This window comes from Desarmillaria tabescens (assembly GCF_030435595.1).
Source record: "Desarmillaria tabescens strain CCBAS 213 chromosome Unknown EV420scaffold_33, whole genome shotgun sequence".
NCBI lineage: Eukaryota > Fungi > Basidiomycota > Agaricomycetes > Agaricales > Physalacriaceae > Desarmillaria > Desarmillaria tabescens.
This window is the reverse complement of record NW_026848332.1, coordinates 106,562-134,491: the sequence shown is the minus strand read 5'-3', so window position 1 is coordinate 134,491 and position 27,930 is coordinate 106,562. Positions and strand designations below refer to the sequence as shown.

Sequence of the window (27,930 nt, the reverse complement as noted above, 5' to 3'; positions counted from 1 at the left end):
TGGATCGACACGTAAAATGAGGAAGGGCTTCGGGTGCTTTCCGAGGAAGTACCGGGAGGTGTAAGTTCCCAAGCCACTCAAGTGACCTTCAAAGCCTACTAACATCCAACCGCACGCGCTCCAGATTCGGCCGTGGATGTATTCTCATGGCCAGCGCGCATACTATCACAGCAAATAGAGAGGCTAATGGATAAACTTGGCGATATGGGACGGGGGTACCGGTTCTATTCTCTAGCCTCGAGCTTTCTTTGGCGGACTAGTCTTGTGCTCGCATCTACTATTGCTCATCTGTTCTGGTCTGATGGTCTCCTCACTAATTTAGCCGAAGGCATAAATCTGCTGACTGCTGCGACCTCTTTCACCGTACAGAAATCCGATGAGAGGCTTGCAGCAGGGAAATACATTCAGAGGCGTTTGGGAAGGTGCTCGGCGTTGCTCCTTCCCTGTAAGCTCAGGACGATGAGATTCTCGCTTTTGGACTATACATGACTCCAGCCAGCCGAACTCTTAGTGTTCGAACAGGCTACTGTGCTCTAAGATCCCGGAGGACGATTCCCAGAAATCTGCGCAGTCAAACTGGAGAAGAATGTGCTTAACTTGGACAGCGACGAGAACTGATTGCCCTGCTGCAGTTGTCGTCTGAACTTAACAGAACGACAGAGGGTAAGTTATAGTAACGCCAGACACGGCGACTGTGCCGGCTTGAGGATAGGCTTAGCAGGCACCGTCAAGGAGTCCAACGCATAGGAGAAAATAGAGATTGACTGATTACTGTGTCCAGCACGTAAGTATAGGACGACAAAGGGAGAGAGACAGCTTAAAGGAATGTGAATATGATTAATATACGACTCGACCATCCGGAATTTACTTGCGTCCCCTTCTTCTTTGGACTAGCGCTACCACCGACTGCAGCTTTGCTGATACTAGCCCTAGGTTTCGTGGGGGTGCTCCTGACCTTCTTCTTGGGGCTTGAATCCGTGTCCGCGCCTGGGGTCTTCCTCGCTAGAGTCTTGCGCTTCCTGGCGGGCGAGACTAAAGGCTTTTGTTCCTCCTCGGGCCACTCACGTTCGCCATCGAGAAAACCGGGATCGATGAGTTTTGGATCGATGCACGGCTTCGGTGGGGAAAGCTTGTATGGTGCATGATGCTGGGTTGGTTGTACCTGTAAACAGTATAAGCTTTGTTTACGGACGTCAACACGACAAAAATCGGCTTGCCATTGGCCAGGGAAGTATGACATGTCTGCCGGGACTCTGAGATACTGACGCAATGAAGAACCGTTGGGGAAAAGAGTGCGCCATCGCGAGTGCTTTTATGAGAGACGCCTAGTGGCAGCCCAAAGCCCCGATTGGAATTTGAATGGTGGAATAAAAGTCAATGGTGAACATTGGAGGGATTGACAATGGTGTTCGACTGATACCACTTATCGGGTACTCGATCCTTCGTTCTCAAATGATGTTGAGGTTATTTTTTCAGGCTCGGGTAAGGAATGGTCCGTCTCAGCCTTGCAGGAGAAGACGCACAGCAAGATATTAGCGTGACTATATGGCAGATGAAAGATAGTGCAAGACCGCATATCTTGGTACCGGCGATGCGAGCCTACGGTGACAAAGTCCAACGTGAGAACTTGAAAAGACTTCGCAGAATTTGGCGGTCTATTGGAAGTATGCCTTATCTCTTTTGCGGACATGATTTTGGACAAAAATTGTGAAGGACAGTTCCCAAAAAGCATATTTTTGTTGGTACGCTGATGTATTTCGTCACAAAACGAAGTTGGAAGATGAATGACGCCACAATATGAGCACGTGATGTGACATCAGAATTAATAATGATCGTCTCGGAGAAGACTTAAAGAGAGACTCATCCTTCTTCCTTTCCTACTCCCATCTCCATCAGAAATATCGAAGTCTCACCATGGCCAACACTCTTCCTGACCTCCCTTACTCCTACGATGCTCTCGAGCCCTTCATTTCTCGTCAAATCATGGAGCTTCACCACAAGAAGCACCACCAGACCTATGTCAATGCGCTGAATGCAGCTGAGGCTGCCTACGCAAAGGCATCGTCTGCCAAGGAACGTATCGCCCTCCAGGCTGCCCTCAAGTTCAATGGTGGTGGTATGTTCTACGCGCCTCCTTACGCTGCGACAATTGCTGACTTATCTGATCGTCTTATCAGGACACATCAACCACTCGCTCTTCTGGAAGAACCTTGCTCCCGCTCACTCTGAGGGCAAGGGAAATGGCGGAGTCCTGCCTGCAGGATCTCTCAAGGATGCCATTGAGAAGACTTTTGGCAGTGTTGACGCTTTCAAGAAGGAATTCAACACTACCTACCGCTGGTATCCAGGGATCTGGCTGGGGTTGGCTCGTGAGTAATCATGTTTGGTACTGCTTTCGCGTGAATGGCGTCACTTATATCATTCCTTCGTAATTTTCAGGGACTCAACCCCACTACTAAGCGCCTTGAGATCGTCACCACCGCCAACCAGGACCCTCTTCTGACTCACGTCCCCATCATTGGTGTCGATATTTTGGGAGCACGCATTTTATCTCCCAGTACCTCAACGTCAAGGCTGACGTATGTGTTTCACGGATATTGCATTGACCCAAAGGCTGACTAAGACTACCCATAGTACTTGAACGCCATCTGGTCCGTTATCAACTTTGAGGAAGCCCAGAAGCGCTATGATGAAGGATTTGCTGCCAAGCTCTAAGTCTGTTTTATGCGAGAAGAAAGAGGAAAGAAGACAGAAATTGTATTACCTCGGAGGGACTAACTGATTATCCTGTATTGCCTACGCACTCAAAAATTGCATAAACGTTTTTCTTTTCGTGGAGGTGGTCAGTCGATCTCAGTGCTTTAGTGTTCGGGAGCAACAGCATTGATCGCTAACCCCACCGAGGACTTCTTTAGTTCTCTATCCTATCAGCTATGGCGTGCTATTCGGACTCATTATGACATACTATTCAAGCATTTGAGGACTAAGTATCCACATCCTCCAGCATGGGGTAGGCTTCCCTTGATTTGATCAATTGTTTTCCTGACAGAAAATCAATATTTGAATAGCAGGTTATCAACATAAGGCTTGATTATGGCCTCAATCATGCAGGGTTTATCATCCTGCGGTGGCTTGCATGTAGAACCTATCCCAGTCACCTGGAACCTAGTGCTTTCTCACAGAACGGACATTGCTTATCTAGTCCCTAGTTCAAAGCTTCTACGACACACGCCGCATACCACTGCATTAAACTAGGCGCTTATTGATGTCTTCTTCCTCCTTCCGGATTTGCAACAGAAATGACAGGATCTAGTAACGCGCACCGCTTACAGAAGTCATGATTATGTGAACGAATAGTGATATCTGAATATGTAGGCATCAGCATTCGGGAACTAGTGAAAGACTGCGCGGACCAGGGAAGGGTGAAGATGAGAATGCCAACACCAGGTTCAAAACGGGATTGGTTGCAGAAGTGTGTTAGATCATACCTAGACTGCCTGAACCCAGAAGACCCGAGTTTTTTGTAGTGCGCATGACTCTGCCATGAGTGAATCCCAATTGGAATCTGGTCTGCGCACCTCAGTCCCGGCGACTATACCTCCCCTACGAACAAGATGGACTATTCTCTTAGCCTGTGTGCCCATCTTTATTATACCCTTGCTGGAACTTTTGTCCTTTAGAGATACCGCCCGATGTTTTGTTTATTAATACCAATCGTAATGGACGGAATGCCACCCAATCTCCGTGCTGAGCACATACCGAGCGCGGGTTGTGACGTTAGCGCTTTTAACTCTTATAACAGCAACATATGCTCTTAAATTCTTAGCAACGCAAGAGATTTCGGAGGTCCTTTGCAGCCAATTGACAGATAGATTTGATTTGCTTGAATCAGAACAAGTCGCGTCTACGTTCCAGTGTGCTTCAAATGGAAATCCGTTGCAAAAAAGTTATAAGAGGTCTAACAAAATCACACAATTCTGACTTTCTACCCTGCCCGTTCCTGGTAAAGCGCAATGGCTGAAATTCGAGATCAAAGCTGATCAAAGGCCCAGGAACGCATCAGGTGCGTGCGCGACCCACGTGATGGGAACTTTCTGTCAACTCTGGAGTAAACAAACCAAACGTGAATCGTGAACGCGTCTTTGCTTTTGCCCATCACCTCGTTTTTTCGCTTCCCCATTTTTCCTACCTCGGACGATGCCTCGCAAAGCCGCTGCTACTACCAAAGAAGCTGCAGAGCCTCGTCGCTCATCGCGTATCAAGTGAACAACCTAAACCAACCCTATCGGTGAAGAAAGCCCCAGCGAAACCTCGGGCCAAAAAAGTGGATAAGGAAGCGAAGGCCGACAAGGAGACCAAAGCTGATGCTGAGGAAAAGCAAAGGCTGCTCGAGGCCGGAAGCGTAAGACCGCTGAAGAGGCACCGGTGAACGGCGAGGGAAGCGGAAACCGAGAAAGAGCCCCCTGCGAAGAAGGTATGTCCCCTCTGGCATTGCCGACTGGATGCTGAATTTTCTCTATGTAGGCCAAGCCTGCGTCTAAAGCGAAGCCTGCATCCAAAGCCGCTGATGCTAAGCCTGCATCCAAGGCTGCCGATGCTAAGCCTGCGTCCAAGCCCCCCTTCCCGGGCCTCTACCAAGCCGCCCTCCAGAGCTGCGTCCAAGAAGCCTGCATCCAGGGCTGGATCCAAGAAACCATCCTCCAAGGCATGTTGAATTGCTTCTCTCGTCTCCTCTGGCGCTATTCTGCGGTTATCAGCCCCCTTGTTGGCGGTGACTAGTGGCTGTCATGGTCTCCTCAGTTGCTATCGATCTTCTTTTCATTCGTTGGTATGACTAGCGTGAGCGTAGCGCTGATCCTCGCCTTTTGGTCTTTTTCTTTGCTTGTTTGATGTACAGGTTGGCGCCCAAGAGCCTGCAGCCCCCGCCAACCCCCGTCGAAGAGACCATTGCTGAAGAGCCTGAAGCCGAAGCTGCGGCTACTGCTGCTAATGGCGATGTGGAAGCTGAGAACGAAGACAAGGTGCGTTACTTTCCACTATAGCATTGCCTTTTGTTAAAATCGGATACAGCGGTAGAGGAGGAAGCTGCGCCCGCTGAGGCTTGACCGTCCAACATTCGGCAGCGCCTCCCTTATCACTACCCCATTCACCACCATTCTACCCGCTGAGCGTTCTTTCCTCTTTCCACATAATAGATGAGAGAGGATGCACAGCGGGAATGTGTATCAATCTGACGATCCGAATGCGCCAAACGATCACATTCCCCTTGTTTAAATATCTCTTCCCATCGTGCTATCGCTGTCTGCTTTCATTTTTATTGCGCCTATGCGGCACCGCTAAACTGTTTAGTGTGTTGTCTTCGTATTTTATTCCCTCGTATTGTGTGTGTGTGTACGGTCCGTCTTTGCTGAGAATGTAGCTCGTATCGTCCCATCGTACATCTTTTTCTTTGTACATTTTTAAGTCTCTGTACATCCCTTTTTTGTTTTTTTTTTGCTCGTCTGTATGTTGAAGATTATAACTATTATGTAGTCAGCTTTAGCTCCAGATATCTAAGAATGTATCTACTGTGGCGAACTTGTGCTTCGTGGCTTGTGTTCCTTCCACCTGGTAATGCATAATAAATCTGCTCTTTTAGGTACCAATTTGGGCTGCAGACTCTACAAGTTTCTATATTGGCAGCACAGAGGACTTACCAATTGTTTTCAAGGAAATGTAAAGCGACGTTGAGCAGTTGGGCCAGTCTACGGGCCGACGCTCTTGGTTTCGGCATTTCCCGCATCCCTCTTTCTCGCAGCAACACAGGCAGGCATACATATCTCTCATTCCTGCTTCCGCTACTGTTTCTGCTCCCGTCTTCACGGTATCGGACCATAAGGCATGAATGAGACCTTCAGGTTCCGTGCCACTGTGAGCATCGTGGAAGGTCGAATTCCGCCGAGTGCGATGAAGCCGAATACGAAGAAAAATTTATTGTAGGTTCTCCTTGTCATTGCTCTCATATATTGACTGATATGAGGTAGACGTCGAATCTGACTAGCGTTGAGGGCGATATATGACTCGCTGAACGACATTGAGTTCCCCAAGAGGTTCCGTCGCATATCATTGGCATGTCGACAGTCATACAGTATCCAATGGGTCAGACGTTTGAATAGCCAAGACATTCGTAGGAACGCCGCCCGACGGAACTGCAGTCCTTACATCAAGTTGCACGAGGATATAAGATTCTCAGGCAAACGCACTTGTAACGGAAATCTGAAGAAGAAAATTCTTCGTGCGCATCATTACGCCCCATACTACTAAATAAAAGGAACTTAATTAATGATGGTAGTCATCATCTAAATTCTCTCTGCCTATTCTTATACAGGATTTGATTGTAGATTGCATACGCAACACATCGACTTCGCAGATTCTTTTGCCCATGAACCATTGCATCATCAAGTAGGAACGCCGCAGGTATTTACGCCAGTATCTCCATTGTATGCTTGCTGTATCTCAAAGGCACCACAGGACAACTGACTCCTGGCAGCTGACTAGGTTGCACCGGTCAACGTGGAAAGATTGATATCAGTGAAGAGCTTTCATCGGGCTTTCGTCCACAACCAAATGCAAGCATCTTTCGCGGTGGAGTCCACGGATTTAGTAATGCCCCAACAAAATTCCAAATTACGTCTATTATCCGCACATTTTCGTCAGTTTTCAATTGACCCGAATGAGCTGCTTACCAGGAGTAGCGCGGCCACATGGATTCCGAGTTCGCTTCGTAGCTTTCTGTTCATTCGGAGTCATCAGTCCTGGCTTATGACGACGTCTCTCGGGGCAACTTATGGCCGCTATTTTCCCAGTACCTCTACGCAGCACATTGCCCATGTGTCTCCCTAGCATTGGAAATTATTTTTAGCGCACGTTTGGATGGGAGCGCTATAAATACTTGACTGTCGAAGAACCTTGACTTCCAATGGGTCTTCTCCAGGCGCTCGTGTGGACACTTTCATTCTCCCTCCTCCGGGCGTCGCCTGTGAAGAAGGCTAGCAGTGACACATCTGTGGTACTCAACGGGACAGACCTACATCAACAAGGGAATCGTCGCATTTGGCAGGATTCCTTCGGATGCGGTAGAGTCGACGGGAGACACTCTTGGTGGTATAGGGAGTGCCATGGCGATCAAGTACGGGACGTGGACGGATGTTGGGAACGGAAGTTTCTCGGGTATATTGGTCGTGCATCCAGATCGAGGGTTCAACGTGTGCGTCCGCCGGCTTGCCTGTTTTTTCTCGTCATTGATGTCTCTGTAGGGACGGGACGGTCAACTACCAGGCGCGCCAGCATGATGTTGACTTTGTCTTGACGCCGTATTACGGCACGGATGATCTGAGCTTTGACGACGCGCAAGGGACACTTGTGTTGATATATAAGAATACGACGCTCCAATTCGACAGAGGCGGCAACAAGACTACCGGTCTTGATAGTCTGGGCGTGCGTCCTGCGATGCCGGGGTTTCCCTCAGACCCTTTTGCGGATCCACAGATGCCCGTGCCAATTACGATACCCAATCTATCAGTTGATGCTGAAGGCATCATTGCGAACAGTGATGGATCGTGAGTGGCTTGATGCCCGTCATTAACATATGGCTAACTGTTATAGTTATTGGGTGAGCGACGAGTATGGGCCGTACATCTACCGGTTCTCCGGGGAGGGACAGTTGATCCAGACGATTCAACCACCTTCGGCGATCCTTCCTCGTGACTCTAATGGGAACCTAAATTTTACGTCTGAATCGGATCCAACAACGGGAAGAGCTGCCAATCAAGGTGAAGATTCTGTCGAGCTCTAACCCTAGAGTCGACATAACCTTTTGTCACATAGGATTCGAGGGCCTCACGTTCGACGTCGAGAATGATGTTGTTTATGCGATGCTACAGTCGGCAACTATTCAAGATGGTGGAGATGACAAAACCACATCAAGGTACACTCGCCTCTTGGCGTATGATGTTTCCAACCCCACTGTCCGTCCCGAACTTATCGGTGAATGGGTCGTGCCATTACCCCAGAGTAAGAAAAACAAAACGAGGGCATGCAGCGAGATCGCATTCGTGAGCCCGGGTGTGTTTTTCGCGTTGTCTCGAGATGGTGATGGAGAAGGCGGGGATGACCTCGAGTCTAGTTATAAGTAAGTTTTCTTGTGTGTTTTGGTAGGGGAATGCTAACGAGAAGTAGGCAAGCAGACCTTTTTGATATTTCCAATGCGACGGACATTCATGGTACTAAATTCGATGATCCTGCAAACCCCATTGCCGTTGATGGCGAGCTGGACGGCGACATCGTCCCAGCTACATATGTGTCGTTCGTCGATTACATTGACGATGACCAGTTGGCGAGGTTCGGCCTGCAGAATGGTACGTACAGTCTACGCCTAAATTGCCCGACCAAGATTAACTTGCTTGCTAGGCGATGTGGATGATGATACCCATATCGATGCCAAGTGGGAATCATTCTCGCTTGCTCCCGTCAACGATTCAGATTACCCGAATGATTACTTCCTGTTCACTGCTGTGAGTATTGTACATTTCTGCAGTTCGGTGCCTAGACGCTGATGTATGGATACAGTCGGACAACGATTTCCTCACCACGAATGGGATTTCACTGGGACAGCCATATGATGCTGGCCAGGATGTGGACAACCAATTTCTGGTGTTTAGGGTTACGCTTCCTAGTGTGATTGAGGGAAGTGTTCAGCGGCTCTTGGGTGTGTAGAGTATGAATTATGAATGGATGCTTGCATATTCGCTCTATCTTGATACCAACTGAATCTCTTAATGTAGTTCTTCAGTAAATGGAGAGTACCTTCCCTCTAGAGTTCCTTTCTTCGTTACCGGTACCACTCTCCAAGGATGAACCCCGACCAGACTCAGGTTCAGTCTAATCGCAAGTTCACCGTGAACAAGCATTCTGAAAGACAGCTTCTGTCAGGAATGAACCATCTTGGGTGTATTTCACCGGTATTCCTGCTTCGTGAGTGTGTAGGTTTTTACTTCCTGTCAGCATGTCTTAGAGTTGCCGTTCAAATAAATTTTCAGTATACGATGCCTCGAAATGGCAGATACTAGATCATGATTGGAGATCACTACTTATAATTTTCATAGAACTTTCGATTAGACTGGTGGAGATCGGATTCTGGGGCCTCGACATCTCGAAGCATTAAGTCATGCCGGAGCCAATGCTGAACGAACCTTGACTAACCTTTGCTCCTCACTGACACCTTATGACCTAGCCCACGATCCTGGAGTAGCTGAATAACAAACACCCGCCGATCAAGCGGCGGTGGATGCACGGAAGTTAACTGAGTCAATGGTAAGTGCGCGTGACTACGTTTTGTGGACTAACGAAGAGGAAATAGACTAGGCTGAAGAGTTATACGGGCTAGGCGTTTGGGATTTGGTAAAAATTTCAACGGATTTTCTGTCTTCTAGGACCAAATAGTAGTAATAGTAGTAGTCGAGCTCGAGATAGAATTGACCGCGTCATCTGAAATGAGTAATCGCTAGTATGCTTGTTTCCACGGATCTTCTACTACGCAGCAATTGCACGATACGGACTTCTTTGAGTACCAAAGAAGTGCTCTAACGCGACTTTTTTGCTGAAGCTTACGGGGCAGGAGGGTTTTTAATAATCCGGTCACGATTCCTTGCCTCATGCGTCATAGTTTTTGAGACGACTCGTAGAGATAGGGGCCGCGGTCCGATGCCGATCGTATCCCGACGGCCGTAAAAAAACTGCCGTGTAGCCAATCTTCCATTTCTTCCATGAGGATAAATATATAAAGCGCCACTCCAACCCATAACTTCGCTCAACTTTCTCTCCTGCCAATATGAACGATACCATCACGAACGAAATCCGACATGAACCTAAGGGCCCGGAAAATAGTGATGCAAGGTCTGGGACGATACATGTAGACGTCTCGGAGGAAGATGATCTGGTAATAGACTGGGATGGACCCGAGGATCCAGAGAACCCAAAAAAGTGTGTCAAGAATCTTATTTGGGTACCCGGCGCTGATATCGTGTAAATTCAGCTGGGCCTTTGCAAAGAAATGGAGGGCAACGTTAATCGTCTCGCTGTTCACGTTTATCAGTCCTGTGTCGTCGTCGATGGTTTCACCGGCGATGGAACAGGTAGCACACGATTTGGGAATCACGAGTTCGGTGGAGCTCGCAATGACGGTGTCGGTTTTCGTTTTGGCGTATGGTGAGTACTTTTCTTTTATTTTTGAGAGGACGGGCTGCTGAGAAAGTATTTCAGCTGTTGGACCTTTGGTGAGCACGATATCATACTTTGAGCATGACAAGAGCACTTACGTATGTATTATCCAGTTCCTCGGCCCGCTCAGTGAGATATACGGAAGGTCAAGAGTAATACAGTTTTCAAACATGTTCTTCTTCGGTGTGTCATGCTCTTCAAGGGTTTCGATCCGGTCTAAAGATCCTTTCAGCATGGAATCTTGGGTGTGGATTCGCCCAGACTAAAACGCAGCTCATTATATTCCGATTTTTCGCTGGTCTAGGTGGAAGCACGCCCTTGGCCGTCGGTGCGGGTGTTCTTGCCGACGTATGGAAGGCAGAGGAGAGGGGGAAGGCTATCGCTGTATATTCACTAGCGCCCTTGATGGGTCCTGTTATTGGTCCTGTCGCTGGAGCCTGGATTGCCGAAAAGTCAACATGGAGATGGGTTGTAAGTCGTGTTCACTTACCTCTTTCGTATTCCGTCTTTGACATGGCACCACCAGTTTTACTCCACAGGAATTTTTGATATCTTCGTTCAAGGCCTAGGACTTGTATTCCTCCGTGAAAGTAAGCTACGTACGCAATAGCCATCTCGGCTTTTCTTACTCTTCGTTTGGCAGGCTTTGCACCGGTACTCTTGGAGTGGAAAGCGGAGAAGCTAAGGTCAGGCATGGATCCCGAGAAAGGTCAACGGAATGTGTGTACTGTATTCGACAAATCTGGCATTCGAAGGTAAGCATTTGCTTTCCTGATCAAGATCAACACTTGACCTTCTTCCTGTAGCTGGCAACACATTTTTGGGAAAGCTCTTGTCCGACCCTTTACACTGTTCGTTCGTGAGCCTATCGTTCAGATAGTTGCTTTGTACATGGCCTTCCTATACGGAGTCTTTTATCGTGCGTTGATCATCACGACCGTAGATCTGACTGACTAAATTTGATTCAGTGTACTTGACGACGATCCCGACGATATTCAGAGAAGTATACCACGAAAACACAAGTATTGCCGGATTGCACTACATCGCGCTGGGTATAGGCTTGAGTATGTCCTCTCAAACAAACGCGAGGTATATGGACCGCATATATAAGTATTTGAAGGAAAGGAATGGGGGCGTTGGGGAGCCTGAGTTCCGTGTTCGTGAGTGCCGCTTTTTCACCCTCGTCAAGTGCATGTTGACGCGGTTGCTGTAGCTGCGATGGTGCCAGGATCGGTTATATTTCCAATAGGACTGCTCTTGACTGGATGGTGTGCACAGAAGGGCGTCCACTGGATAGTGACTGATATTGGCATTGCGCTCGTGGGAGGGGGGATGATATTGAATTTCCAGGTTATGCAAACGTACGTCATAGACACGTTTACGCTGTACGCAGCTTCCGGTGGGTGTCTTTACTAGGCATTTCGCCCATGAGTCGATGCTGATGGACTTTAGGACTCGCTGCCGTCTCGTGTCTCCGTTCCCTAGCAGGGTTCGGGTTTCCCCTCTTCGCGCCTCCCATGTACGACAAGCTCGGGTACGGAAAGGGCGATACTATTCTTGCTGTAGTCGCTATTGTTCTCGGGTGCCCAGCGTATGTTGCAGCGATCCAGTTCTCGTATGATGCATTGACTTTCTCTTTGTAGACCTTTCTTGTTCTGGAAGTACGGCAAAGCTGTGAGAATGAAGAGTCGATATACCAAGAAGCCTACATCGTAATCTTGGAATTTGCATGGACTCGAAAAGATTTGCGCGTCATGGAATTAGCATGAGTACGTTATGTCTTCGAATAATACATTCAGATACGAGGAGGTTGGTAGATGGCTGAGGGAGGGGAGATGCACAAATAGTGGATGGAGTACGACGTACATCGGGTATATCCACGAGCCTGGAGCTAAGAGGATGGTTACGATGTCCATTTTGTACTTTCCCGCAGGAATATGGTGTGGAATAGATCTAGCGACGAAGTCCATTTTGAACCTCAGGATCGGTCGAAGGGAGGAAAGGGATTGTGAGCTGAAGTTCCTTTGTGCGGTTTTTAGTATGTTGCCCTCTGAAGTTGGCTGTGAAAAAGCCATGCCGCGCTTTCTCCAAGTCAAACTCTTACTCCCCCTTCTTCTCCATTTCAACTCGTTTTTGTATCGCTGAACAACACAATCAAATCACCTCCAAGCCCACATGTCAATGTGTCACCCACAGTTTTCATAACATGTCAAGTTCAATATCTTCTTCCTTTCCACCATCTCTCTCCCGAGAAAGTACAGTGCGGATACTGCCGCAACCCCGATAATCTAATGAGCTGTCAATGGCCAGACTTGTCAGTCAACCAACGGCCCTGTTACGCACGAAGTTCCTTGGAGAACGCTTGCGACCTTGATTAAACTTGCCGCCAGGTCTGTACACGCGAAAGGACATGACGCGTGTGAGAGTTTGAAAGAAAGATGCAACAGCATCCGCAAGATGATCGGCCTGTCTCGGCCCTTACATGTGATACTCTTTGCAGTGTTTCGTTTGTCGACGTGGTTTTCATGATTCATAGACACAAAATTGTACCAGGCAATCAAGGGGAGAAAGAAGGGGAGAGGCTGATCTTGTTAAATAGCACAGTAAATAAAATGATGCTAGTTACACCCAAAAAAATTGTTATTATAGCGTCTGTACATACGAAACCTAAGTCGCAATATTGTCCTTCCTCCTTGAATCTTTGTAGAGTCTTGATATGCTGCGCGGTCAATATTAATGCCGAGCTAGGGCTTGGTGCATCCAATGTTAGTTTCACGATATGAGAAAGGAGATCCAATCAGCCCTCCACCTCAGGAAAGCGTGCCGATAACGGGCTTTAGTTGAAAATACCAGCGCCACCATCACATACAGTGAATCATCGAAATCTCTAACATTTCCTCTTTCAAGGGTAGAGGGCAATGGCTATCGCTGAAGAGGTAACAGTACTATCTGGTGTGAGTCAAGGTCATTTCACAGAGCAAGACAAAGGCTTTGCAAACTCTACGGGAGTAAGTTCTTGGCGATGCGAGCATCTGGCTGCACAAAGATGGTGCTACAACGCCTCCACAATGAGTATACACGCGCGATAAGTCAGGGTTCTGCTGCGACGTTGAAAACATCGTAAAAGCCATCGTGCCAGCTATCAGGCATCAGGAGAACAATTTAGCTGAGAATTTTCAACAAAGAGATGGTTGCTAGGCAGAGAAACAGCCATTTTTGTAGTAAGAGAATCGGTACCACTAGACATGGGTGTGCAGAAGCAAATCCGTCCGGCAGGCAAAACCGGATTTAAGTGAGCCGTCTGTCGGAGTGTCAAATATAGATCATGACAATTACAACTCCAGGCGTAGCATTTTAGGCCTCTTATGATTAGATTGCATTTTGTTCGCTATAGAAAGAGTGTAAAGATACAGTGCTAGTAGATAGCCGAAATGTTGAAGACAACGAGCTCAAGTACGTTAAAGCGTCCAGGTAAATTGAGTCTCCGATACAATGCCGAGTGATGCCGAAGCACTACAGCGACTTTGTTTCTTGATTCCACGATGAAATCCTCGCTGGTATCCAATCCTGAGTGACCGTAAATTTCAAGCCCTGCTCGACGATGATAAATGATAAATATTCTGTATCAATTTCAAACGATTTCAGGACAACGTCACCCCTACGATAACCAAACGATCCCGAGGCGAAGTATCAACTTGAATACAGCAATGACAACGATAATTCACCGTTCTTACGGAATGTGCAGCAGAGTCAAGCATTCTCTGTAAGCTGTGGTGTAATTGGAATGTGTTAATGGGCTGCTGACTGTCCAGCTTGTCAAAGCTGTCCTGTAGAAATAGGTCCTAGTAGTAAATCCTACAGTCATGTGACCGCCCTAGTGACACGAGAGGCTCCGACACCATAATGAGCAGTGATCGGTTTTCTATAATGCCTCCAAGGCGAGAATACGAGCCTGATAAACTAGGGACCTTCATGATTAATGTTACTAGGAAGATGTTTGATTGAGAATTACGAAAGGATTGACTAGGTATTAGCCCAAGCACCAACGATCTCAGCGTGGTAGCGAAGTCTCGATTGGAAGTGCATAGAATCTACTCTGTGGTCATGAAGTATTCATGGAAATGGACGCAGATCCAAGGCAGCTGCTAAACATGGCTTTGCAATTTGTTCCTGGGGATGCGAAGGGAAGATGTGCTACGTGGAAATATTCTCAAATTTTGTGTATGAGAGGAAAGAGTTGGGGACTTATCTTCGAAAAATCCTGTCCTCTCTCCAATGGCGGATAACATGCTGATTTGACCTTCATGCTGACCTGACATTTTATGCCTCGGCCCACAGTTCAAAAGATACTTACCAAGGTACACTGGGCGTGTTCCATGAGCCAGATACTGTCCTCCGAAGCTCCATGTTCGGAAACGTCAGGTGAATGATGGAGCGAAAACTTGTAAGTACGGTAGTACGCCTGCTGTCCGAGTCTACCCGAATAAACTGATTTTGGAGCCTTGACATCTCAAAGCACTAAGTCATACCGGAGCCTATGCTTGAGTCATTGGAACAAACCTTGACTAACCTTTACTCCTCACTGACACCTTATGACATGACCTAGCCCACAATCCTGGAGTAGCTGAATAATAAACAACCACCGATCAAGCGGCGGTGGATGCACGGAAGTTAACTGAGTCAGTGCGTGTGACTGCGTTTTGTGGACTAACGGCGACGAAACAAAGATGGGACTATGCTGAAGATTTATACGGGCTAGGCGTTTGGGATCTGGTAAAATTTCCAGACATTTTTCTGTCTTCTAGGACCAGATAGAGCTCGAGTTAGAATTAGACCGCGTCATCTGAAATGAGTAATCGCTAGTACGCTTGTTTCCACGGATCTTCTACTACGCAGTAATTGCAGGTACGGCAATTTTTGGGTACCAAAGAAGAGCTCTAGTGCGACTTTTTTGCTGAAGCTTATGAGGCAGGAGGGTTTTTAATAATCTGGTCACAATTCCTTGCCTCATGCGTCATAGTTTTCGAGACGACTCGTAGAGATAGGAGCCGCGGTCCGATGCCGATCGCATCCCGACGGCCGTAAAAAAAATGCCGTGTCTTCCATTTCTCCCATGAGGAAAGATATATAAAGCGCCACTCCAACTCATGCCTTCGCTCAACCTTTTCTCCTGCCAATATGAACGATACCATCACGAACGATACCCGACATGAACCTAAAGGCCCAGAAGATAGCGATGCAAGGTCTGGGACGATACATGTAGACATCTCCGAGGAAGATGATCTGGTAATAGACTGGGATGGACCTGAGGATCCAGAGAACCCAAAAAAGTGCATCAAGAATCTTATTTGGGTACCCGGCGCTAATCCCGTTTAAATTCAGCTGGACCTTTTCAAGGAAATGGAGGGCAACGTTAATCGTCTCGCTGTTCACGTTTATCAGTCCTGTGTCGTCGTCGATGGTTTCGCCGGCGATGGAACAGGTAGCACACGATTTGGGGATCACGAGTTCGGTGGAGCTCGCAATGACGGTGTCGGTTTTCGTTTTGGCGTATGGTGAGTACTTTTCTTTTATTTTCGAGAGGATGGACTGTTGAGAACGTATTTTAGCTGTTGGACCTTTGGTGAGCACGGCATCACACTTTGAGCACGACAAGAGCACTTACGTATGTATTATCCAGTTCCTCGGCCCGCTCAGTGAGATATACGGAAGGTCAAGAGTAATACAGTTTTCAAACATGTTTTTCTTCGGTATGTCATACTCTCCAGCAGTTTCGATCCAGTCTAACGGTGCATTCAGCATGGAATCTCGGGTGTGGATTCGCTCAGACTAAAACGCAGCTCATTATATTCCGATTTTTCGCTGGTCTAGGTGGAAGTACGCCGTTGGCCGTTGGTGCAGGCGTTCTTGCCGACATATGGAAGGCAGAGGAGAGGGGGAAGGCTATCGCTGTATATTCACTAGCGCCCTTGATGGGACCTGTCATTGGACCTGTCGCTGGAGCCTGGATTGCCGAAAAGTCAACATGGAGATGGGTTGTAAGTCATGTTCACCTACCTCTTTCGCATTCCATCTCTGACATAGTACGCCGCCAGTTTTACTCCACAGGAATTTTTGACATTTTCGTTCAAGGCCTAGGACTTGTATTCCTTCGTGAAAGCAAGCTATGTCCGCAATAGCCATCTCGGTTTTTCTTACTCTTCGTTTGGCAGGCTTTGCACCGATACTCTTGGAGTGGAAAGCGGAGAAGATAAGGACAGGCATGGATCCCGAGAAAGGTCAGCGAAATGTGCGTACTGTATTTGACAAGTCTGGCATCCGAAGGTAAGCGTTTGCTTTCCCGATTATGATCAACGATGACCTTCTCCCTGTAGTTGGCAACACATTTTTGGGAAAGCCCTTGTCCGCCCCTTTACACTGTTCGTTCGTGAGCCTATCGTTCAGATAGTCGCTCTGTACATGGCCTTCATATACGGAGTCTTTTATCGTGCGTTGGTCATTGTAGTTATAGATCTGACCGACTAAATTTTATTCAGTGTACTTGACGACGATCCCGACGATATTCAGAGAAGTATATCACCAAAACACAGGTATTGCCGGATTGCACTACATCGCGCTGGGTATAGGGTTGGGTATATCCTCTCAAACAAATGCGAGATATATGGACCGCATATATAAGTATTTGAAGGAAAGGAATGGGGGCGTTGGGGAGCCTGAGTTCCGTGTTCGTGAGTGCCGCATTTTTCCATCGTCAAGTGTATGTTGACGCGGTTGATGTAGCTTCGATGGTGCCAGGATCGGTTATATTTCCAATAGGACTGCTCTTGACTGGATGGTGTGCACAGAAGGGCGTCCACTGGATAGTGACTGATATTGGCATTGCGCTCGTGGGAGCGGGAATGATATTGAATTTCCAGGCAATGCAGACGTATGTTGTGGACACGTTTACGCTGTACGCAGCTTCCGGTGGGTGTCCTTGTTAGGTATCTCGCCCATGAGCCGATACTGATGGGATTTAGGACTCGCTGCCGTCTCGTGTCTCCGTTCCCTAGCAGGATTCGGGTTTCCCCTCTTCGCGCCTTCCATGTACAACAAGCTCGGGTATGGAAAGGGTGACACTATTCTTGCTGTAGTCGCTATTGTTCTCGGATGCCCAGCGTATGTTGCAACGATCCAGTTCCCGTAAGCCATTGACACTCTCTTTGCAGACCTTTCTTGTTCTGGAAGTACGGCAAAGCTGTGAGAATGAAGAGTCGATATACCAAGAAGCCTACATCATAATCTTGGACTTTGCATGGACTCGAATAGATTTGCACGTCATGGAATTAGCATGAGTACGTTATGTCTTCGAATAATACATTCAGATACGACGAGGTTGGTAGGAAGGCTGAGGGTTATGCAAGAGGGGAGATGCATAAATAGTGGATGGAGTACGACGCACATCGGGTATATCCACGAGCTTGGTGCTAGAGGGATGGTTACAATGTCCATTTTGTACTTTCCCGCAGGAATATGGTGTGGAATAGATCTAGCGACGAAGTCCATTTTGAACCTCAGGATCGGTCGAAGGGAGGAAAGGGATTGTGAGCTGAAGTTCCTTTGTGCGGTTTTTAGTATGTTGCCCTCTGAAGTTGGCTGTGAAAAAGCCATGCCGCGCTTTCTCCAAGTCAAACTCTTACTCCCCCTTCTTCTCCATTTCAACTCGTTTTTGTATCGCTGAACAACACAATCAAATCACCTCCAAGCCCACATGTCAATGTGTCACCCACAGTTTTCATAACATGTCAAGTTCAATATCTTCTTCCTTTCCACCATCTCTCTCCCGAGAAAGTACAGTGCGGATACTGCCGCAACCCCGATAATCTAATGAGCTGTCAATGGCCAGACTTGTCAGTCAACCAACGGCCCTGTTACGCACGAAGTTCCTTGGAGAACGCTTGCGACCTTGATTAAACTTGCCGCCAGGTCTGTACACGCGAAAGGACATGACGCGTGTGAGAGTTTGAAAGAAAGATGCAACAGCATCCGCAAGATGATCGGCCTGTCTCGGCCCTTACATGTGATACTCTTTGCAGTGTTTCGTTTATCGACGTGGTTTTCATGATTCATAGACACAAAATCGTACCAGGTAATCAAGGGGGAAAGAAGGAGGGAGGCTGATCTTATTAAATAGCACAGGAAATAAAATGATGCTAGTTACACCCAAAGAATTTGTTATTATAGCGTCTGTACAATGTACATACGATACTTAAGTCGTAATATTGTCCTTCCTCCTTGAATTTTCGTAGTCTTGATATGCTGCGCGGTCAGGGCTTGGCGCATCCAATGTTAGTTTCATGAAATGAGGAATGGGATCCAATCAGCCCTCCGTCTCAGGAAAGCGTGCCGATGACGGGCTTTAGTTGAAAATACCAGTGTTACGCCATCGCATACAGTGAATTATCGAAATCTAACATTTCCTCTTTCAAGGGTAGAGGACAATGGCTATCACCGAGGTAATGGCATCCGGTGTGAGTCAAGGCCGTTTCACAGAGCAAGACAAAGGCTTTGCAAACTCTACGGGAGTAAGTTCCTGGCGATACGAGCATCTAGCTGCACAAAAGATGGCTGCTACAACGCCTCCACAATGAGTATACACGCGCGATAAGTCAGGGTTCTGCTGCGACGTTGAAAACATCGTAAAAGCCGTCGTGCCAGCTATCAGGCATCAGGAGAACAATTTAGTTGAGAACTTTCAACGAAGAGATGGTTAATAGGCAGAGAGGCCGCCATTTTTGTAGTAAGAGAATCGGTACCACCAGACATGGGTGTACAGAAGCAAATCCGTCCGGCAGGCAAAACCCGATATAAGTGAGCCATCCGTCGGAGTGTAAAATATAGATGGTGACAACTACAACTCTAGGCGTAGCATTTTGGGCCTCTCGTGATTAGATTGCATTTTATTTGCTATAGAAAGAGTGTAAAGATACAGTGCTAGTAGATAGCCAGAACCTTGAAGACAACGAGCTCAAGTACGTTAAAGCGTCCAGGTAAATTGAGTCTCCGACGTCATGCCGAGTGATGCCGAAGCACCCCAGCGACTTCTGTTTCTTGATTCACGGCGAAACCCTCGCTGGTGTATAATTCTGAGTGACCGCAAATTTTAAGCCTTGCCCGACGATGATAAATGGTAAATATTCTGTGTCAAGTTGAAACGATTTCACGACAATCTCACCTCTATGAAAACCAAGCGATCCGGAGGTGAAGTCACAACTTGAATACGGCAGTGACAACGATACTTCACCGTTCTTATGGAATTTGCAGCAAAGTAAAAAATTCTCTGTAAACTGTGGCCTGTAGCTGGAATGTGCCAATGGTCTGCTGACTGTCCAGTTTGTCAAAGCTGTCCTGTAGAGCGAAATAGGTCCTAGTAGTAAATCCGGTCATACCGCCCTAGTGACACGAGATTCCTACACCATAATGAGCAGCGATCAGTTTTTATAACGCCTCAAAGGCGAGAATACGAGACTGATAAACTAGGGACCTTCATGATTAATGTTACTAAGAGGATGTTTGATTGAGAATTACAAAAAGACTGACTGGTTATTAGCCCAAGCACCAACGATCTCAGCATGGTAGCGAAGTCTCGATTGGAAGCGCCTAGAATCTACTCTGTGGTCATGAAGTATTTACTGAAACGGACGCGGATCCAGGGCAACTGCTTAATATGGCTTTGCAATTCCTTCCTGGGGATGCGAAGGGAAGCTGTGCTGCGTGGAAATATTCTCAAATTTTGTGTATGAGAGGAAAGAGTTGGGGATTTATCTTCGAAAAATCCTGTCCTCTCTTCAATGGCGGATGATGTGCTGATCTGACCTTCAAGCTGACCTGACATTTTAAATGCCTCGGCCCACGGTTCAAAAGATACCTACCAAGGTACACTGGGCGTGTTCCATGAGCCAGATACTGTCCTCCGAAGCTCCATGTTCGGAAACGTCAGGTGAATGATGGAGCGAAAACTTGTACACTGTAGTACGCTTGCTGTCCGAGTCTACCCGAATAAACCTTGGTCAACTGACAAGCGTTTTGAAGGCCGAGTTCGAATTTAGGGCGAGCGTGTTATCTAGGGAAAAACTAGTCTATCATGTCCAAATTTGTTTCATGAATGAGCATCTTCATAGTAAGGAGCCACTGGTAATAGCCAAAATTTGTCTGGCTGATAGTGAGTCAGGAAATCCAAGTTATATATCTTTGTCGGAGCCATAGCTGGGTATGGGTGCGTCTAGACGCGTCCCTAATTAGGTTCTTAACTTTCGTGCACATTTTGGACGGCAACTTCGGCACCAGGTAGCCTCTCGGAACAAACTTGTGCCTGACATGCTGCCGAGCGCCGAACCTATTTGGAGATAAATACGCTTATTTTGCTCGGCATCATTTCCAATACATTGCGCCCAATCTGATTGCTCCTTTTTTATCAGCTTCGTCTTCTGACGCTAAACGACTGCGCCACCAATGGTCTGGAATATCATTCACGCTGAAACAGCCGCGATTCCCTAGGATGCCCTCCTCTATGGCTCTTCTTCCCCACAAGCTGGGGTTGGGGGAAGGGTCCAATTGAATTTTCTGTACCACGCTTGGACCCATGTCTGAGAATCCACTCACATGGCAATCCGGTAACACTATTGATCTCTACGGAATTTTTTTTTTCTGTCTCGGCTGTATCGATCGCCCTGACTACTCTCTGATCCCTTTCAGTCCCTTTCGAACTGTTTCCACTTGCGACTGTCCGCATGGCAGTGTGCGCAGTGTGCAATATTACCCCTTTGTCATGTGTTCCGAATTTCCCCGCAAGTGACAAAATTCCCCCTTGTTTTGAGGTGATATCAGTGAATTCCGGTGCTCTACATTTGGCTTATCGGTGTTGCTCTATCAGATTTCGGTCCCGTACAACGGAGTTTTTTTTTTGGTTCTTCTCTCGCTCATCAGACCTGCATTCCTCGTCTTCCATGGTGCTGTATCTGTGTTTTTTTGGCATTTCTTCTAGTACTTCTCCAGACTTTTAATAACCAATTCTATTTCGATCTCAGTTTCCCCGCACGCCACTCGGTTCCTTGTGGCCTCGCTCATTATTTTTACAACCGCCTACAGCCACCTACTTCCAGCGCTTTTTTTACGTACGTTGGCTGCAACAAAGATATGCAGACTGTTTCGTCAAGCCGTGATGCTGATTAGATTCGGCATTACCATTCTAGGAGTTGCCTCAAACGATTGACGTTGCTTTCTGCCAACAAGTAACAAACTCGCAGGCCCCTTGGGGCTCTGAGCGCACTGCATGTCGACGCCCATAGAATGGAGCAGCAACAAAGAAGGTATCCACTCCTAATTTCCAAAACAAGACAAATTTCTACGCAACTCGGCGGCTCGGCACAATTTGAGGGTAAAAGTATAGCTGGGATTCCAAATTCCAATCGTCATCATCGGGAGGGTCAGACGACTTGCAGCCTTGACCTTGTACTCTGAGGTCGTCTCTCTTGAGCAAAGTGGGACTAAGTGGGCGTCCACTGACTAGGCCACGACACCTCCCTTTTTCGAAGAGACTCCTAATCAACCAGACGATCGATCGTTCACGGGAAATTTCGGTACCCCAGGAGTAGCCAACCGGATAACTACCCCGCATTTTCTTGTTCTGACCTGCCCCCACAATATGCCACCAGTAACGACGTCGGATACCCAGCAGGAGACTCAGACGTCTTCAATTCTCAAGGAGCGTCGGTTCAAGCTGAGCAGGTGAGTCCAACTACTTGTGCGGATCATCGGAACGGCGCTCACTGCGATGATAACAGGGCATGCGACCGCTGTCGGTATGTATCGTCCAAATTTTTTCGGTTGGAGCGCGAATCTGACTTGAATTAGTCGGAGGAGAATCAAGTGCGACGAAGGCCATCCATGCCAGGCTTGTCTTACTGCTAATTCAGCATGTACGTTCGAGGAGCCTGGGAAGAGGACCCACCCACACAAGTCCAAGTAAGCAGCTTGTGCAGTATAACCCTTACTTGTAGCTAATGGGTATACTAGACGAACTGCGACGTTGGAGGACCGGATGCACCACCTCGAAACGCTAATACAAGCAATACCACCCGCTGTTTTCGCTGCTGGTGGTGCAGCTGCAGTGAACCCAGCGAAGCAGTCTTCTCCCACCGATATCAACAGCCCTGCTTTTGCCTTTCCCGCCTTTCCCTCGGGAATCCCCCCACCTTCCTTGCATGTATTTCCACTCACTAACCCTTCAACACATTTCTCACCACCTCCTCAATCTACCGACGGCCGACAACGCAGTCCTAGTTCGTCTTTCCAGTCTCTCATGGGAAATCTCTTCACAGGGAGTGGTCCAGATACCATCGTGGACGACACCTCGCGGATGTCGCTCACTGCTTCGTACTTGTATTTCGACGACGAGGGGTACACGCGATGGCAGGGCGAAACGTCCGGTTTGCCCCTGTTAGATCTTCTAGTCGAGCGACACAACCCCTCCGAGACGGCGAGCGAAGGCACGCCATCAAACGAAACTGCATCGGCAGCTAAGAAAATTGCCAATTCTCAGGAGCCGCAATGGTTTCCCAACCGAACACCCCGGAGAACACACATTAATCCCCAGACGCTCTGGTCGATGATAACGACATACATCGAACCGGAGCTTATGGACAGGTAAATAGGTTGATACTCAAGAGGATAATAGCTGACATTCTATGGCAGCCTCGTGCAATGTTATCTCTCAACATCATATTACATCCTCCCCTTCATCCACGTCCCGACTTTCCTTGCAGACTACGGCAACCCACAAAAATGGGGAGAGCCTGGATTTGCCGCATTCATTGTCTCCATTTGTTGCCTGGCGTCCCGGCACATGGATGACCCTCGTGTTCGTGCCGATCCCAATGACAGTATCTCTGCTGGTACACATTGGTTCGAGCTTCTTGGACGGCTACGCACCCTCCCTACTGCGGACCGACCCACCCTATATACCATACAAGCTAACCTCATCGCTGCCGTATACGCTATCGGCCTTGGTCGGCTTTCAAAAGGCGCTGCCCTCCTCTCAGAAGCCATAACCGTCTCTGTTGATGCCGGTCTTCACCGTTCAGCTGACACATACGATCTTTTCGACCCGATTGAGGATGAGGTGCGGAAACGCACGTTTTGGTGCGTGTATATCTGGGATAAGCAGCTAAGTGCGCATTTTGGACGACCGCCGATGATTCGATTGAGAGATTGTGATGTGGGGGAGCCGGCGCCTGTTGATGATGAATATATCACGCATGAAGGTGTTGGAGTGCCGCCTCCAGGTACCGAATGCCGCATGAGCGCTTTCATATTTTCATTACGGATTTTCGTGGTGGCGGAATCGGTGCTGGATGTACCTCCAGCGAGGCAGTCCTCATCACCTTTTATGGCGAAGGCAGCCGCGTTGTTGACTGGGTCCTCCGGGTGTAAGCTGTTGAAGGATGAGGAGATACTACTGGATGAGATCCATCGGAGTATACCTCCCATCTGGTCACAATCTGCAGAGACTTTGGGCACGGAAGATACGATTCGGCTGACGCAGGCGGAGCGATTACACTGTGCGGAGCATTTTGTACGGCTCTTGATCCATCGACACCGGTTTTCACAGATGGTTGCTGAACGGCATGCAGCGGGCGGGGATGATGAGCAACAGACCGATGCTGAGAAGGAGGCTATGGTCGCTGCGCATAATTCGGCACTGCAAATCGCAGCTGCGCATCTGCATATTGCTAGGAAGGGGTTGATGACCTACTGTGAGATTTCCGGTGCTTGCTTTATGATAAATGTTTGCTGATGGAATGGTTTTTAGATGGCGTTCACGTTATCCACCAACTTACCCAAGCTGGGCGGACTCTCGTAGCCGTTCTACTCAACTGCAAATCTGATACGTTGCAACACCTGATACCTTCCGGCCTCGACGCGCTGCGCTCATGTATCGGTCTCCTGAGAAGATTTAGCGGTCGTTATATCTGCGGGCTTCGTTCTGGGGATCTCATGGAAGAATTCTGCCGATGTGAGTTTTCCGTAGCGGCCAGGTCCATTCACTCTTACTCACATTCACCAGTAACTCAAATTCCGTTGGAGCCCACTCCACAACAAGACAATCTTCAAAATGACAGACGGCCGCCCTGGATCCGACCAGTACGCAAAAAGGCGCCGTCTATTGCACGATCGAATTGTAGCGGAGAATCTCCCAGTCCAGAAGCCTTTTCGCCGTCTGACTTCTTAGACGCCCAGAAAGCTGCAGGGCCGTCATCGTCTTTTCCTTCGGCACCACCGTCTTCAGGAACGCCTGTGACGAAATTCGAGCAGCCGTCGTTTGCTGACGGCTCCGGGAACATGAACATGGATCTCATGGGCAACGAGCAACTATACATGTCGCCGTCGGATGTCATGTCGCTGTTCAACGATGGCTCGGTCGACCTCGGACAAATTTTCAATCCAGAGTTTATCCAGCCACCTAGCTCTTCGGATGGGCATAATATCAGTGGGGGAGGAGAGCCGTACCTGAAAATGACCGGTATCGTCACTTCCCCATAGCAACACTGAATGCGTGGCGCATTTTCTCATTTACTTACGTGGAAGGGACAAATCAGTGCACGCTGCAGATCATAATCAACGAAGGCAATATGTACTATGTAGCTCCAAGGATATGTGTATAATATTCTTATGTTTTTTCTGTATGTTGGATACCGATTGATACGAGCCTCGTTGCTCTCAGGTCCGAAGCGCCATATGAATGCGCACAATGCGCTGCTCTTGCGACTTGCCAAATTAGGACGGTTCTTTCAACTTTATTCGCATTTTCACATCGGAAGCTGTCCGAGTCACGCTTAGTAGATCTCAGATCCGTCACGTACCCATTTCGACTTCCCTTTGTTCAGTCGTGTTATGGAAGGTAGAGTGAAACTTATTACAAAGTCCTCAGGCAAGGCCACCGATACCCCGTTCTCCATTCCATTCCCTTTTTCCTTCCTCTTCTAGCCTTTCGTTTTGCTTTGCATCCCTTCCCCCCTCAATTCAGCTAGGCTCCTAGCCTTGCCGTCGCACGGTCGCGATAGAACAATAAGACAGGCGCACAAGGTATGTCCGATTGATATTATTTGATTCCGATTTTCCTGTTTATGGACCACTCTCTTTTGTTCTAGTTGATCCAATGAAACAAAGGAACGAATATATTGGATACAGCTGCATTTAAAGCCGGTCTTGACCGACGTGATTGTCTCCCCCCCGTCAGCATCAAAGCGCGCCCCCCCAGACAATGGCAACGTTTTGGTCAAAGTACGATTCTAGAGCCTGCTCCCCAATCAGCACTCTTCCTGTGGAGCTTCTCACGTACATATTCTCTTTGGCGACTCATGGTACTCCGGTGGCGACGGAAGGGAAGGAAAGCCCGCTATTCGACTCAGAGAGCGTCAAGATGCCCACACGTCTGTCTGCTGTTAGCAAACATTGGCGTATGGTTGCTCGTAATACACCGGCACTGTGGACGAGTCTGTGTGCTACTATCGCTTCCATCCATAAAACGTGTCACAATGGACAGAGGCTATCCATCTTCCACACCTCTCATCTCTCCTCCCACCTTTCATTATCTCGTAACCATGCTCTCGACATAATTATCGATGCCAGGGACCCCGACTGGGATTTCTCAGAGCCGAGGTACGTTCCCATCTTCTATGTTTTCTTTCATTGATTGACTGACGATCGTCATCAGTGTCGAACCCGAGTGTCCTTACACTCCACCCTTCTCTTATCAACACATGATGACTGTCATGTCCATGCTACACCCGCACATACACCATTGGCGGTCCTTTTCCATACTCACGGATACTTGGTTCCCCATGCATGTTGCCCTTCTCTATTTAAGTAATGCCCCCGCGCCTCTACTCGAGAGCCTCACTATAATGCGATGTAACGACTATATTAGCCATGCTTCCGAGTTCCAGCCGGCCGCTCTTAACACGCCCTTCGTGCTCAATCCCCGCACCAATCGCCTTCGCACTCTCACCCTCCGGGGCGTCTACGCAGAATGGTCCTCTCTTTCTGTCCTTCGCGAACTAGAGGTTCTCGAGATCACTTCGCTCTCTTCTGATGTACGCCCTTCGACGGCTGACATGCATGGGATCCTCTCCGCGTGTGCTCCACGGCTGAGAAAGTTGCGTTTAATGAATGATGCTGGGCCCTCGAGCCGCGACGACCACGCAGTTCGTCCAGTCACTCTTCCAAAGCTAGAAGATATTTCTATCGGTTACCGTGCCGATACGGCACGCCATGGACTGGCGAAGCTGTTAATTGGACCCAATGTGCGGCAGGTGACGCTGGAGAACGATAGGTATCCAGGAGATGCGCTTGCCGTTGACCCCGGCGATGTCCTTTCTGGTCTTACCTTCCCTCTGATGGAGAGGGTGGCATTGAAGGATATTTCCGCTTCTCTCGAGTCCATGCAACAGTTCCTCATGAATGTCCGGCATTTGGAGATAGAGTGGACGGCGGTAAAATGCCTTCTCCCTTTGCCAGATGGTTCACGTTCTTGCCCGAAGCTCGAGACGCTATGTTTGCGCAGCTCAGACATAGAGGGGATCAATGACCTGGGTATTGATGCGATATTGGGTGTCCTCCGAGTACGGGGGACGAGTGCTCTGAGAGAGGTCGAAGTGCATGTTAGTAGCGCTTATGCAAACACTTGCTCCAGCTATCTTGCGGATATGGAGGTGGGTATGCCGCAGGTGAAGATATTTAGGGATGATGACTTCTCAGATACAGAAACCGAGAGCGACTCGTCTGAGGAAGACGCTTATGGGTTAGGAGGTACCTTTAATGATCCGGTCTTTGATGCGCTGTTTAAGAGCCAGTCCGGATTTGATATGGTGACGGCGCGGTAGTCTTTCGATCTTCTTGAGTGTGGATCTTCTTCGAGTTTTGTAATTCATTTCGTATGCAGTAGCAGAGTTAATTGATGTGTCATTTCCGTTAAAGCAGATGGATTGATTGAGAATTGGATGTCCACATGCCTTACCAGACAAGTCCAATCTAGTCGTTACCGATTGGTAAATTTTGGGTATCCAGAAGCAAGAACTTCATGTAAGGGCAACCTTTAAGAAGTCAGTTGACGTGCTATTCGTTCTTTAATACTCTCCTTAACGGGCTTAGAATTCTATAGAGTGACTAAGATCTACAGGTGTCAGTGAGCGGCGGCGAGGGACACCTAAAGATTATTGTACATAGTGTTGGAGAGTACGGCGTTGGGGAAGTCATTTGAGACGCTAATCAAGTACCGTGTATAGGTGTTCGCATCGAAAGGGCGGGATTTAAACCAGCAGGTCCTGAAATTTCTGTCGACAGAGAACGTAGCTAGACTTGACGCTTCTTGCGAGTGCTGAACGCTCAATTATATCGAGAAGCTGGCAAGACCGTGACGCGTGAAGACTAGTAACATGAAACTCAAGCGAAGTGGTCCCTGGATACAAGACTTACTTGAACTGGAGCAAGTCGTCTGACATTTCTGTATGTCTCGGAAACCATGAAATGAAGACACCAGAACGTGATTTCATATCGGACACAGTGATGGTAAAGCATATGGTGAGTACCCTCATTCCTCATTTAGGGGCCAGAGTCTTGGTCCTCAAGATATGA

At 48.1% G+C, this 27,930-nt stretch overlaps 8 protein-coding genes across 8 annotated transcripts; 7 read left to right on the top strand and 1 right to left on the bottom strand.

Annotated features, from left to right (window-relative positions):
• Window positions 1-318: 318 nt before the first annotated feature.
• EV420DRAFT_1750090 (uncharacterized protein) lies at window positions 319-1,775 on the bottom strand (the record flags this gene model as incomplete). The annotated part of the gene is made up of 4 exons (XM_060480313.1): window positions 1,218-1,775; window positions 869-1,162; window positions 528-639; window positions 319-479 (listed from the first exon to the last, which is right to left on the bottom strand). The coding sequence occupies exons 1-4, from the start codon at window positions 1,299-1,301 to the stop codon at window positions 319-321; spliced, it is 651 nt and encodes a 216-aa protein (XP_060327654.1). The 5' UTR covers window positions 1,302-1,775.
• EV420DRAFT_1560281 (Manganese/iron superoxide dismutase) lies at window positions 1,776-2,845 on the top strand. Its single transcript, XM_060473810.1, has 6 exons — window positions 1,776-2,116; window positions 2,178-2,299; window positions 2,349-2,369; window positions 2,440-2,523; window positions 2,559-2,579; window positions 2,635-2,845. The coding sequence occupies exons 1-6, from the start codon at window positions 1,915-1,917 to the stop codon at window positions 2,713-2,715; spliced, it is 531 nt and encodes a 176-aa protein (XP_060327653.1). The 5' UTR covers window positions 1,776-1,914; the 3' UTR covers window positions 2,716-2,845.
• Window positions 2,846-4,197: 1,352 nt separating this feature from the next.
• EV420DRAFT_1646057 (uncharacterized protein) lies at window positions 4,198-5,199 on the top strand (the record flags this gene model as incomplete). The annotated part of the gene is made up of 6 exons (XM_060477857.1): window positions 4,198-4,255; window positions 4,305-4,402; window positions 4,454-4,474; window positions 4,525-4,764; window positions 4,839-5,021; window positions 5,077-5,199. 6 exons carry the CDS (start codon window positions 4,198-4,200, stop codon window positions 5,197-5,199), a joined length of 723 nt encoding a protein of 240 aa, XP_060327652.1.
• A 1,759-nt stretch (window positions 5,200-6,958) lies between these two features.
• On the top strand, window positions 6,959-8,754 carry EV420DRAFT_1621789 (esterase-like activity of phytase-domain-containing protein; the record flags this gene model as incomplete). Its single annotated transcript, XM_060475737.1, has 8 exons — window positions 6,959-7,048; window positions 7,080-7,246; window positions 7,296-7,598; window positions 7,645-7,811; window positions 7,867-8,170; window positions 8,218-8,396; window positions 8,449-8,552; window positions 8,608-8,754. The coding sequence occupies 8 exons, from the start codon at window positions 6,959-6,961 to the stop codon at window positions 8,752-8,754; spliced, it is 1,461 nt and encodes a 486-aa protein (XP_060327651.1).
• Window positions 8,755-9,868: 1,114 nt separating this feature from the next.
• EV420DRAFT_1646055 (MFS polyamine transporter) lies at window positions 9,869-11,973 on the top strand (the record flags this gene model as incomplete). The annotated part of the gene is made up of 12 exons (XM_060477856.1): window positions 9,869-10,020; window positions 10,073-10,245; window positions 10,300-10,313; window positions 10,371-10,440; window positions 10,490-10,728; window positions 10,784-10,847; window positions 10,901-11,012; window positions 11,064-11,176; window positions 11,226-11,417; window positions 11,471-11,656; window positions 11,710-11,848; window positions 11,901-11,973. 12 exons carry the CDS (start codon window positions 9,869-9,871, stop codon window positions 11,971-11,973), a joined length of 1,527 nt encoding a protein of 508 aa, XP_060327650.1.
• Window positions 11,974-15,435: 3,462 nt separating this feature from the next.
• On the top strand, window positions 15,436-17,538 carry EV420DRAFT_1274147 (MFS polyamine transporter; the record flags this gene model as incomplete). Its single annotated transcript, XM_060467815.1, has 12 exons — window positions 15,436-15,587; window positions 15,640-15,812; window positions 15,867-15,880; window positions 15,938-16,007; window positions 16,057-16,295; window positions 16,353-16,425; window positions 16,470-16,581; window positions 16,632-16,744; window positions 16,794-16,985; window positions 17,038-17,223; window positions 17,277-17,415; window positions 17,466-17,538. 12 exons carry the CDS (start codon window positions 15,436-15,438, stop codon window positions 17,536-17,538), a joined length of 1,536 nt encoding a protein of 511 aa, XP_060327649.1.
• Window positions 17,539-21,848: 4,310 nt separating this feature from the next.
• Window positions 21,849-25,132, top strand: EV420DRAFT_711244 (fungal-specific transcription factor domain-containing protein). The gene is made up of 7 exons (XM_060483176.1): window positions 21,849-22,023; window positions 22,080-22,097; window positions 22,150-22,260; window positions 22,312-22,941; window positions 22,990-24,050; window positions 24,107-24,310; window positions 24,362-25,132. The coding sequence occupies exons 1-7, from the start codon at window positions 21,941-21,943 to the stop codon at window positions 24,835-24,837; spliced, it is 2,583 nt and encodes an 860-aa protein (XP_060327648.1). The 5' UTR covers window positions 21,849-21,940; the 3' UTR covers window positions 24,838-25,132.
• Window position 25,133: 1 nt separating this feature from the next.
• EV420DRAFT_711264 (uncharacterized protein) lies at window positions 25,134-27,163 on the top strand. Its single transcript, XM_060483177.1, has 4 exons — window positions 25,134-25,380; window positions 25,446-25,956; window positions 26,012-27,008; window positions 27,055-27,163. The coding sequence occupies exons 2-4, from the start codon at window positions 25,559-25,561 to the stop codon at window positions 27,100-27,102; spliced, it is 1,443 nt and encodes a 480-aa protein (XP_060327647.1). The 5' UTR covers window positions 25,134-25,380; window positions 25,446-25,558; the 3' UTR covers window positions 27,103-27,163.
• The last annotated feature ends 767 nt before the right edge of the window (window positions 27,164-27,930 follow it).